General features: G+C 40.9%; 1 protein-coding gene across 1 annotated transcript in view; it reads left to right on the top strand.

Moving 5' to 3' along the window:
- LOC149461777 (synaptotagmin-14-like) overlaps positions 1-12,895 on the top strand; it is a 320,275-nt gene that overhangs the window by 123,599 nt on the left and 183,781 nt on the right. The window contains exon 4 of the mRNA XM_089677813.1: positions 894-1,088. Within this exon, the coding sequence (XP_089533939.1) occupies positions 894-1,088 (195 nt within the window). The remainder of the gene's footprint in view (positions 1-893; positions 1,089-12,895) is intronic.

Raw genomic sequence — 12,895 nt, 5'->3', positions numbered from 1 at the left:
CACAATGATGGTCTTTCTCCATGCCAGGTGGTTCTTTCTCTCCACCCCAGTCCAAACAGCACTGACAGTCCCGCTCCTATCTTGCATTGATCCCGTCCCGCAGACTCGCACACGAGGCTCCGACTGATCAGCTCAGCTCCCTTGCACCATGACATCACATGAAACACTCAGCCACCACCTCTGGCAGACCTGCCCCCCCCCCCACTGGCGCAGCCCAAACACACTGTAGCAGGCACTCGGATGGTCTTGGATGGCTCTGGCTGCATGTGTGTAGATCTGAGCTGAGCATCATAGCCATATTTTTAACTGGCAACCCCTTCCTGTCACTGGTATTTACTGGCAGGAGAAAAGTGCCCATTTCTTACTAGCTGCCATTAAATACTGACGGTTGGCAGCACTGAGGGGTGGGTGGTGGGTAAAACAGGCCCAGTTGTATGTTTTTCAGTTTCAGTGTATTTATCTGGATAGATGGGTGTTTCTCTTTATAGAAAAGAAAACAAAATCACTCTTCAACACTAGATCAATTATGTGGTTTTATATGGTGAAGCAGAGCTTGTATTTATTTTAAATAGTATGCATATGCACTTAAACAGACACACAGTATGCAGTACAGCATGTGAAGCGTTCTATAGTCACAGTATACACTTTTTAATTTTTTAACATCCATCTCTTTCCACAACTTCCTGGATTCCCTACATGCTTTTCAGCTTCTCCTCTGCTCATACCTTTGGCCTTAGTGATTTCTGTACTGACTTTGCCTCCTGAAACGTCTCCTCTCAGCACCTCTGTAGTTCAAATAGCAGGCTCTGTGAAATGTGTAACACAGGCATCTCTTCATATTTTCTGACTATCAAAATAAACTTTCCAGCTTTATGTTTATCTGTTTTGACTAGGCCGAGACCTGCATGGCTCATCGTCAGAGAGTGAAGATGAAGGCCTTGGTAAATACCATGAAGCAATGAGCCGGCTTCATGGCTCTCGGCCGGCTTCAGACAAGCAGCAGAATTACACATGGGAAACCAGGCAGAAGTATAGCCCGCTGTCTGCAGAGTACGATGGCTATAGCAGCGAGGTCTCAGCAGATGAAGGTAAGATGTGATGGCACGTTGTCCAGCTCTGTTTTTTAATTTGACAAAGTTGTTGAATCACACAGCAGTGGCGAAGCTACTGAAGTGAAGGCCCTGGTTAAAAGTTTGGACCAGCCTCCGCCCCAACATTGTGACTGTGCTGTCACCAACAGCTCTGGTCACTTAGCAGTTATTAGCCCAGGTTCACATGTGTGCAGGCCGGTTTTCACATCATGATTTCAGCCCTCTCCAGATTTCAGCCCTCTCCTCTTTGTTCAGTGGTTCAGGTGCAATTAAGGTGCAGATTGTCAAAGTGTGTGACAATGGAAATCACACCTGAAGCGGGCTCAAAATCGTACCAAACTCTTTTTGAAAATGCACTGTGGCCGGCCTGCACATATGTGAACTGGCTCCATTGAAAAGGTTGCATTCTCACGTCATGTCTCAGGTCTCAGAGCAGAAAAATCGAAAAGCTGTCAGAGCAAGAGCGGCCCGCCCTCTGCTCAGCCATTGGTTGAACTCCGCAGCCAATGTCAGAGCGCATTGCTCGTCTGGGAACGTTTCCGTCTGTCTTGCTCTGACAGCTTTTCAATTTTTCTGCTCTGAGACCTGTCAATTCGGATTTCTGCAAAGCAGGCTCTTGTTGAGCCTTACCACCCAGAGAGCCCATTGTGAAAGGAGGTGAGAGGTGCTGCATCCCACTGATGACCCAGAGGGAAGTCCATACCAGGATAGAGGTGTCCATAAGAGGATCCAGCTGGCCCACTGAGATGTATTTATTCTCAAATGCATGATGGAATTATGCATCTGGTGAGTGCGTAATTCTATTATTTCATCACCCGAAGATACACAGAGGATCACTTTATCTGAAGCTTCACACCTATTTATTTATACATCGATATATAGACATTGTCACTTTTAGCACCATTTTCACCTTTTTTGGATGTGCATTTGCACTGTTGCCACTTTATCTATTTACCTGTGTTTGGTAATTTGCATTTGCACTGTTGTCACTTTATTGATTTACCTGTGCTGATTGATTCATCACTTATATTGACACTATCTGCACTTTATATATCATCAAGATTCTTTTGGATAATTTCGTTATTGATTGTATTATATTGAATTTATGATTCTAGCGCTGCACATTAATATGTCAGTAAGTAACAAAAAATGAAAGCCTAATGCAAGCTAACACTTTCAATGCACTTATGGCTACAGATTTTTCTTTTATGTTTCATCAAGTGCAAAGCGTCAGATGCACTGGTGTAAAGCACGTCACCACTGGACTCTAGAGCAGTAGAGACGTGTTCTCTGTAGTGACGAATCATGATGCTCTGTCTGGCAATCTGATGGACGTGTCTGGGTTTGGCAGTTGCCAGGAGAATGGTACTTGTCTGACTGCATTGTGCCAAGTATAAAGTTTGGTGAAGGGGGATTATGGTGTGGGGTTGTTTTTCAGGGGTTGGGCTTAGTTCCAGTGAAGGGACCTCTTAAGGCGTTACCATACCAAGACATTTTGGACAATTTCATGCTCCCAACTTTGTGGGAACAGTTTGGGGATGGCCCCTTCCTGTTCCAACATGACTGCGCACCAGTGCACAAAGCAAGGTCCATAAAGACATGGATGAGTGAGTTTGGGGTGGAAGAACTTGACTGTCCTGAACAGAGTCCTGACCTCAACCCGATAGAACACCTTTGGGATGAATTAGAGCAGAGACTGCGAGCCAGGCCTTCTCGTCCGACATCAGTGCCTGACCTCACAAATGCATTTCTGAAAGAATGGTCAAAAATTCCCATGCACACTCCTAAACCTTGTAGACAGCCTTCCCAGAAGAGTTGAAGCTTTTATAGCTGCAAAGGGTGGGACACCTCAATATTGAACCCGTATAAAGTTCATGTGCGTGTAAAGGCAGGCGTCCCAGTACTTTTGGCAATATAGTGTATTTCGCTATAGTGATTCTTTATTATTAGAGAACATTTTTGTGACCATCAATCCTCTATTTCAGACAATTTCATTCAGTTTCTTTAGAGAGCACCCAAGGTGAGATACAGTTATAGAATATGCCATTGGTGAGTAGGGCATGAAAACCAGAGATATTCTGCAGTACTGCATGGCTGTGCAGTCAGCAAAGCAGTCAAAGCAAATCTTTGCTCTGATCATACTGGGCATAGTAACACATTCCCTTTACATTAACATCCAGGTGTCCTCCATTCACATCTACCACCAACAATCCCAATAAAACACCTGTACTTTCAGATATGGATCATCCAGTTTCCAGGCCCAAGTGCTGTTATGCTAGAGTGGGGAAAGGGTGCCCCATCATGTGTAAGCTTTGAGTTGTTTAGCTATTAAAACTAAGAGTTAAACAGGATCTTGGATCGCCTGGCCATTGGTTTGGAGAGAACACAGGGAAGGTGCTAAATGCTTTTTAGGATTCCTACACTAATGCAGGCCATAGACGGGGAGAAAAACGGCCGATTTTTCTTTTAAAAAAACTAAAAATCGGTCGTTCAAGCGGCCGACGTTACCAGCAATGGTAAAAAAAATCGGCCGATTTTCATCCCGTCTACAGCCGGCAAAAAGTGTCCCTGCAGAGAGCTCTGCTATTTCTTTGACAGTTCATTGACATTTACAGTGGTTGCAACAATGTATTTATTTGTATCCATTTAGGATACAGATGTTTTTATTCGGAAACAAATAGATACATTGTTGCAACCGCTGTAAATGTCAATGAACTGTCAAAGAAATAGCGGAGCTCTCTGCAGGGACACTTTTTGCCGTACTGGAATTCCTCTTATTTTTCATCCTTCTTCTTCTTCATCATCATAATCCTCCTTCTTCATCATCCTCCTCCTCCTCCTCTTCTTCATCATCCTCCTCCTCCTCCTCCTCTTCTTCTTCATCATCATCATCATCCTCCTCTTCTTCATCATCATCCTCCTCCTCCTCCTCCTCCTCCTCCTCCTCTTCTTCATCATCATCATCATCCTCCTCTTCTTCATCATCATCATCCTTCTTCTTCTTCATCATCCTCCTCCTCCTCCTCCTCCTCCTCCTCCATCATCTTCTTCTTCTTCATCATCCTCCTCCTCTTCTTCATCATCATCATCATCCTCATCTTCTTCATCATCATCATCATCATCCTCTTCTTCATCATCTTCTTCTTCATCATCATCATCATCATCCTCTTCTTCATCATCTTCTTCTTCTTCTTCTTCTTCTTCTTCATCATCATCATCCTCTTCTTCATCTTCTTCATCATCATCATCCTCTTCTTCATCATCCTCGTCTTCTTCTTCATCTTCTTCTTCTTCATCATCATCATCCTCTTCTTCATCATCCTCGTCTTCTTCTTCTTTTTGTCTTCCTCTTGCAGGTCACTGCTCATGTGCAGATTTTTTATCGGTAAAAAATCGGCCGATTTGCCCATCATTGCCGCGAAAATCGGCCGATCGGCAAAATCGGCCGATCGGCAAAATCGGCCGATTTTTTCCCCAACTTTACCGATAAAAAAAATCTGCCAAAATACCGAAAAACAGCCGAACAAATAGCCCACTAACGATCCGAAAATCGGCCGATTTTATTTTCGGCCGAAAAATCGGCCGATTTTCGACCTATCTATGGCCTGCATAAGGACACCCTGTTAATTTTCCCCATGTGAGAAAGTACAGGGTCACTTTAACTGTGAAACAGTAACTTAGACTTTGGACATATGTTATATATCTTTTGTACATTCTACTTAATCTGTTGTTTTATAATTAGTAGTTGCTTATAATGCTATGTAATACGTCTTCTTGTATATGTCTACCTCCTGCTAAGACTGCATCTGTCACTGGCAAATCAGAGAGGAGTGAAGTTTAACCTTGGCAAGTAAAATGTAAAGAATTCGGCTGGGTTTGGGGGAGACGCAGTTCCCTTTCTCCGTCTCGCATTCTGAATGAATAAAATTAGAACATGGAGCTTTTTTATAGATTTATCTCTGTTATTATGAAGCGTGAGAGAGAAGCAAAACAACACTATACTTACTTTCTTTCAATATCTGTTTAATATTTGCAGGACTGTTTAAAATAGCCTGACACATGTTTCTTCTTCCCAAACAAAATGTGCTGTTTTCAGGAACTTTAGTAAAAATCTTATTTTGCAGATAAAATACATAACTGAGAATTATTTTATCTACCAAAAGATTTGTAAGTCTGTGGTGCCAGTTCTGTGATATGTGTACCCCTGTAAGAGAGCACAGCCAGATCATGATCTCCACTAAAGTGGAAGCACAGCCTGGTAAGAACAAACCCCTGAACTCCTGCCTTGATGATTGGAATATGATGGAACATCATTACGATGATAAGTTCAGTGATTTGTTCATCCTGCTTTCGTGCTCTCTCCTTTTAGTTCACAAGCTGCACATTTGCACTGCTGCAGATCCAGGTTGGCTGCTAGTTCTGGTTAAGTTAGGATGGGGGGTTCAGGAGGAACCACTGAGTTCTGGAGGAAACACAGGAGATTAACACTCCTGGAAGTGTCGATATCTCAGCATACTTCACCAAAAGATTCATCTTGAGGGGAGCAGCTTTCATTTGAAGAGGTAAAAATGTACTCTTCATTAACAGGTATTCTTTTTGCCGTAATTGATTTTACTGACGGTTGCTTTAATATCTGCCTGGAGTTAAGCTCTGAAGTAAACCTGTCATGAGGACTGCCATCTCTGACCTCCATTTGTCTGGTGGCTTGTTGGCTTTACCACCTTATCAACATCTGGTAACAAATATGTGGATGACGAAAGTGCAAGAAATGTGAAAAGTCCTTATGGGCATTTATGATCGATGACACAAAGCAGTGAATGCAGAGGGTACAGGGGACATGGCAACCAGCATTTTTGGAAGGAAAGATCAGCAATGGCAACCTCAATTTTTGTCTCATGACAGGTTTCCTTAAAGTAAATCTCCAGTTGTAACCTTAATTTCCATAATCTCTTTCTGTACTTGAAAATTATTTCACTGTGAGATTCTAGTCATTTGCAAAGATCCTCCATCCTTTACCCAGACACATACTTATTAAATAAGGGAAAAAGTAAACCTTAAAGTGGAACCACACTGCATCTGAGCACCACAAACCAAAAATGGTATTTAATTCATTTTTAATATCCAAAGCAAACTCCCCCATCCATACATACAGGTGAAACTCGAAAAAATTAGAATATTGTGCAAAAGTTCATTTATTTCAGTAATGCAGCTTAAAAGGTGAAACTAATATATGAGACAGACTCATTACATGCAAAGCAAGATAGTTCAAGCCGTGATTTGTCATCATTGTGATGATTATGGCTTATAGCTCATGAAAACCCCAAATCCACAATCTCAGAAAATGAGAATATTACATGCAATCAATAAAACAAGGATTGTACATAGAACAATATCGGACCTCTGAAAAGTATAAGCATGCATATGTACTCAGTACTTGGTTTGGGCTCCTTTTGCAGCAATTACTGCCTCAATGCGGCGTGGCATGGAAGCTATCAGCCTGTGGCACTGCTGAGGTGGTATGGAAGACCAGGATGCTTCAATAGCGGCCTTCAGCTCTTCTGCATTGTTCGGTCTCATGTCTCTCATCTTTCTCTTGGCAATGCCCCATAGATTCTCTATGGGGTTCAGGTCAGGCGAGTTTGCTGGCCAATCAAGCACAGTAATCCCACGGTCATTGAACCAGGTTTTGGTGCTTTTGGCAGTGTGGGCAGGTGCCAAGTCCTGCTGGAAAATGAAGTCAGCATCCCCATAAAGCTCGTCTGCGGAAGGAAGCATGAAGTGCTCCAAAATCTCCTGGTAGATGGCTGCGTTGACCCTGGACTTAATGAAGTACAGTGGACCAGCACCAGCAGATGACATGGCTCCCCAAATCAACACAGACTGTGGAAACTTCACACTGGACTTCCAGCATCTTGCAGTGTGTGCCTCTCCATTCTTCCTCCATACTCAGGGCCCTTGGTTTCCAAATGAGATGCAAAAGTTGCTCTCATCAGAAAAGAGGACTTTGGACCACTGAGCAACAGACCAGGTCTGTTTTTCTTTAGCCCAGGTAAGATGCTTCTGATGTTGTTTCTTGTTTAGGAGCGGCTTGACAAGAGGAAAACGACATTTGAAGCCCATGTCCAGGATCTGTCTGTGTGTGGTGGCTCTTGATGCACCGACTCCAGCCTCAGTCCACTCCTTGTGAAAGTCCCCAACACTTTTGAATGGCCTTTTCCTGACAATTCTCTCCAGGCTGCAGTCATCCCTGCTTCTTGTGCACCTTTTTCTTCCACACTTCTCTTCCACATAACTTTCTATTAATGTGTTTTGATACAGCACTTTGGGAACATGCAACTTCTTTTGCAATTACCTTTTGAGGCTTTCCCTCCTTATGGAGGGTGTCAATGATGGTTTTCTGCACAACTGTCAGGTCAGCAGTCTTTCCCATGATTGTGATTCCTACTGAACCAGACTGAGAGACCATTTAAAGGCTCAGGAACCCTTTGCAGGTGTTATGGCTTAATTAGCTGATTAGAGTGGGACACTTTGACCCTAGAATATTGCACCTTTTCACAATATTCTAATTTTCTGAGATTGTGGATTTGGGGTTTTCATGAGCTGTAAGCCATAATCATCACAATTATGACAAATAACGGCTTGAACTATCTTGCTTTGCATGTAATGAGTCTATCTCATATATTAGTTTCACCTTTTAAGTTGCATTACTGAAATAAATGAACTTTTGCACGAAATTCTAATTTTTTGAGTTTCACCTGTATCTCCATGCTTTACTTTTCTGAGAAATCATTTTGAAAAGCACCCCCTTGCGTTTCTGGCAGTGGCCATTTTGAGTAAGGGCAGATGATTAATGTAGCATCTACTTCCTGGAATCCATCTGCCCATAGCTCAGGCATTGGCTGAGCCGAAAACCCTCCCTCCCCTGCTGAAAACTCCTGGGATGCATGGCATCATTTGCCTAGGCATGGAAACCAGGAGGTAACTGAAGAAATGTAAAAAAAAAGTTTAAAACAAATAAATATATACTTTCCTATCCATTTACTAATGCTAGCCGCCTAAGCATTACAAATAGTCAATATTAATTGAGAGAATGAAGTTCTACTTTAAGTACAGTGGAACCTTTACTACTGACTAATGTAGGTTGACTGAAAGATTGCTTCTAATTGGTTGCCCAATGATATTTCAAAGGGTATGCATAATCAGCCTTTTTAAAAGTTTTAGCTCTCGCATAATAGATTTAATATGCTCATCGACAAATGTATGTGTGATATCTAATGCCCTAGTAAGCAAAAAGTATTCATCAAAGCTGAATGCCAGTCAGTGCAAATATACTCCAAATGGTATATTACTGTCTTACCTTAACACAGTCTTGCACTTGCTTTCAATTCCTTGCTGCATATTCTGTGTACTGCCTCCTCGAATATGTCCAGCTCAGACCTTTAGGGCAGTAGTTTCTGATAAAATAAGTATAATTCAGCACACATATATATATAAAATCCTCAGAAATCCCTTAGTCATATCAATATCCTTCCCCTGAAGTACTAATAAAACATATATTCATTGACTTCATTGACCCAAAAACCCACAATTATAGTGAAAAAATCAAGACCCAAAGAGATTACCCAAAAATAAAAAATATCAAATATATATAAAAGAACAAAAATAAAATAAAATCCCAATATGCAAAGTGTCCAAATAATGTGTCCAAACAAAGATCAATTTCTTGATAGGAAGAAGCTTCCCACTCCACTGAAGAAGATGCAAATCAATCACAGGTGCTCTTCAAATACCTCAAAAAACAAAATCTCAACATCGTATGTTACCTTTTAAATCCCAGAACTAAAGTGCCACACGTGTATCATGCAAAAAAAACACTCCAGTGTCACAGCACTCATGTGAAAATTTTTTTTTTATAAATATCACTGCAAACTATATATAAAGTGCATAATTACCCTAAAACAAACAGATTCCAGCTTGTAATCAACCACATATGTACAGAGTGTCCTTAGATTGGTATCCTCTTGTTCCTCAGGACCTCACAAACAGACCAGGAATCAGTATGTGAATTATAATCATATATAAAATTTATACTGGGCATGAGGAGTTTGATGCTGTCTTGCTGATCTTATCGTTTTTATATGTAAGTGGCTACAATAAATTTTATATATGATTATAATTCACATACTGATTCCTGATCTGTTTGTGAGGTCCTGAGGAACAAGAGGATACCAATCTAAGGACACTCTGTACATATGTGGTTGATTACAAGCTGGAATCTGTTTGTTTTAGGGTAATTATGCACTTTATATATAGTTTGCAGTGATATTTATTAATTTTTTTTTTTTTTTCCACATGAGTGCTGTGACACTGGAGTGGTTTTTTTTTGCATGATACACGTGTGGCACTTTAGTTCTGGGATTTAAAAGTTAATATACTATGTTGAGATTTTGTTTTTTGAGGTATTTGAAGAGCACCTGTGATTGATTTGCATCTTCTTCAGTGGAGTAGGAAGCGTCTTCCTATCAAGAAATTGATCTTTGTTTGGACACATTATTTGGACACTTTGCATATTGGGATTTTATTTTATTTTTGTTCTTTTATATATATTTGATATTTTTTATTTTTGGGTAATCTCTTTGGGTCTTGATTTTTTCACTATAATTGTGGGTTTTTGGGTTTAAGTCAGTGAATATATGTTTTAGTAGTTTCTGATAGTCACTGCTTCCTTTCTTTGAGCAAGGTGATCAATCTTGTTGCCAGCCCCTTGTAGTTTTTCAAGGCCTCATTGACATTGTCACATCAGAGTTGCCTGTAGTGAGGATTTCTGTAGATCGCCCTGGACTTTCCCTGTTCATAGAGGCATGCAGAATGTAGCGTAAGCACCTCATAGGACACTCCTCCTGGCAGATGGACGTCACTATGAGCTTGGTGAACATTCAGTGATAACATAGTGAATAACAATGCCATTTTTCTAAACACATTATTAAGATAAAAATTGTTTTTTGGCGGCTCATGGTGAGAAGGATGTTTGGGTGTAAACAGGTTCATCCCAGAATTCATCTCTAACAGCAGGCACCGTGTTAGTTTAGTTGGAAATCAATCATCTTCTAGGTAGCTGTGGAGATCACCCCAACCCCTTTTCCCCATTACCCAATCAAATCCTTAAAACTCTTGACATTACTCTGATTCTGAGTTCTGCTATGTGCCCATTTCTCATCCGATTCTTATATAAAGTGAGTTGCACATATTCAGCAACATATTTTCAATTGTATAGTAATTGTTTGGAAACTGTCTTTACATTTGAGTTTTATGTTAATATACTTTCAAACAGGGCTAAACAAATCCCAGGCATTGAATCGTAAGTGTTCCCAAAACCCTTACAGCTGGTGCTTAACTTTATTGAGCCTTATCACTGGAGGCATACTTCCTGCTTCATTAAAAATGCCTGCTGGCTCATAACTTGAACATGAATATCTCCAATAGGCAATCCTTTCCAGATGAAAGTCTGAGGTTTTGTAGGATCTGCCAAGATTCATCCTGAACATTTGAAGTTATGCCCTGATCTTGCCTATTTTCAGTTGAAACCCTCCAGCCGCTGGAATTTGGGACAGGCTCGGAAAATAGGCAGCAGAGATGTGTATGAACATAAATTACATCCTCAAACTCTCCTGGGCTAGATATATACAATCTGCTTTTTGATATTCAGGTCCTGGCATGGCCAGGCCTGTGTACAATCCGGAATAATAATGCTAAAGAAGACGGCATTCAGGAAATTTATTACAATCTAAAATAACATTGTCACCAATATGATTTATACATACAGTATATGTAGTCATTCTTGTTATGAATTCATTGTATATGCTTTGATGCATTTAGTACACATGTAGTACAAGTACCTGGCCTCCCTTGATATTAGCTACCTTTAATTCCATGCACAGTGAGGCTCTGACAATGAGGGAAGGCCAGAAGTGTGAGCTAGGCAAACTTTACTGAAACTTGCATTGCCCAGATATAAATGAGTACTGACCTCATCTCATCACAGTGATTCTCCTTCGTTGTTAAGTATGCATGCAAGGAGCAATTCAGTGGCCAATCTGTATTGCTTAACTGGCAGGAGTGTGTGAAACGCAAGTCTGGTTGAACATAAATACAGTTCATTCTCTAGGTAAGATTGTTCCCATATACTTATCTGAAATCTGAAATATCTTACGTATTTCGCTGGTTGCTTAGTGTGCAGTTTTGAGGATATAAATGGACATGAAAAGAATTTGCAGTGTCTATGCATAATTTGTTGCTGTGTTTTCTAATTTCCCTTGAGAGTTATATAGAACCCTTAAACCTTGGCCCACTCATTGTGCATATAGTGACTTTGGTTACAAGTTGGAACACTAGGATCATGTGTACCCCCCCCCCCATATATCAGTTATGTGTAAGTCCAAGATTGATCTAAGTAAGTTTAAAACTGCTCCAACCCTCTTCTAAATTATATTCTAACTACCCTGTAAAAGGAATACTTGGACTGACTGGAGTGCAACCTCTTTTTGTTTTAGCATTGTTGTCTGAATGGTGTCTGTGCTGGGTGGCCGACCTCCTGTGTTCAGAATGCAGCAGACCAGCCACTAGGCACTGTTACCAGAAGCAAGTAAACGGGAAGTAGGGGTGTCTACTTTTGTGATTTCCAGCTACCAGGAGTATCGGCCAGGTTTAGTACAGGCAGTCCCCATGTTACAAACAAGATAGGTTCTGTAGGTTTGTTCTTAAGTTGAATTTGTATGTAAGTTGGAACAGGTACATATTTTAAGTGTTGATCACAACATATATAATTTTTCAACCAATAACAGTGAATAAAGTGATAAGTCCTTTCAATATTGTCTTGTCCATAGGGACTCCTAATAAACGTGAAATCACTTTGTTGTAGTGACAGTCCTTTAAGATGCAATACTGAGAAACGAAACCCTGTGTGCCTTCACCATGTGCAGAAAAAATAAGAAAATTGCTCACTCACCAAACAAATTTGACCCCGGTTAAGGTGGTCAAAAGCACATATTTGTATTGCATGTAGGGAAATCCACCTCTAGTTGTCCCAAGGTGTTTCTCCCAGTCACCCGCACGTTAAGGGCAATGTCCTCAGGGAAATAGTCAAAGGATTCCAGATGGACCAACATTGGATAGATACTCTAATGTCAAGCTCTCCTTGCCATTGGGGAATAGTTCCAAGCGGCTTACTAAAGAAATACCGTGTTGTCACTGCAAATTCGACAAATGCACAGCTGGCTTTTTTAAACTTATAAACTCGTATAAACGGACCGTGGTTATGAATGGTGGAGTGAGGGATAGGATTCCCTAATGAGCTGTTTGTGTTGGTGCCCCCAAAGGCACCTGCTTCGTGTGAGTGCATATAAATCTTGTTTTTAATTATTTTTTACCCATTTTGGTTGAATGAGAACACATGACGTTGACATCCATGAGCTGCTGGCTTCAAGGTTCCCATGCGGAAGATCTGATATCCTATATACAGGAATTAATGACTAATGCTTCTTGGCTACTTTGTTAGCCGATACTATCTGCAGGTACAAGCTTTGTGCATGAAGACCAACCTGCTCAAAATACAGTCTTTCATTCAAAGGAGATCCCCAAGGGGACAAATAGGACAATCTTGTAAGTGTGTAACAGCACAAACGCACCCCACAGGAGTTTTCTTCCAGCAAAGAAAACAACCACATCACCTGCTGGATTAAAAAAGTAAACACAAAAAGATCAAGGAGTGGTCAAGCAGCCTATATCATCACCGAAAAAACAAGTCA

The sequence above is a fragment of the Staurois parvus genome, unplaced genomic scaffold (assembly GCF_062004578.1).
Source record: "Staurois parvus isolate SC_StPar_1 unplaced genomic scaffold, SC_StPar_1.0 ptg000192l, whole genome shotgun sequence".
NCBI lineage: Eukaryota > Metazoa > Chordata > Amphibia > Anura > Ranidae > Staurois > Staurois parvus.
Note: the sequence above shows the minus strand (reverse complement) of the source record. Positions and strands in the feature narration are given on the sequence as shown.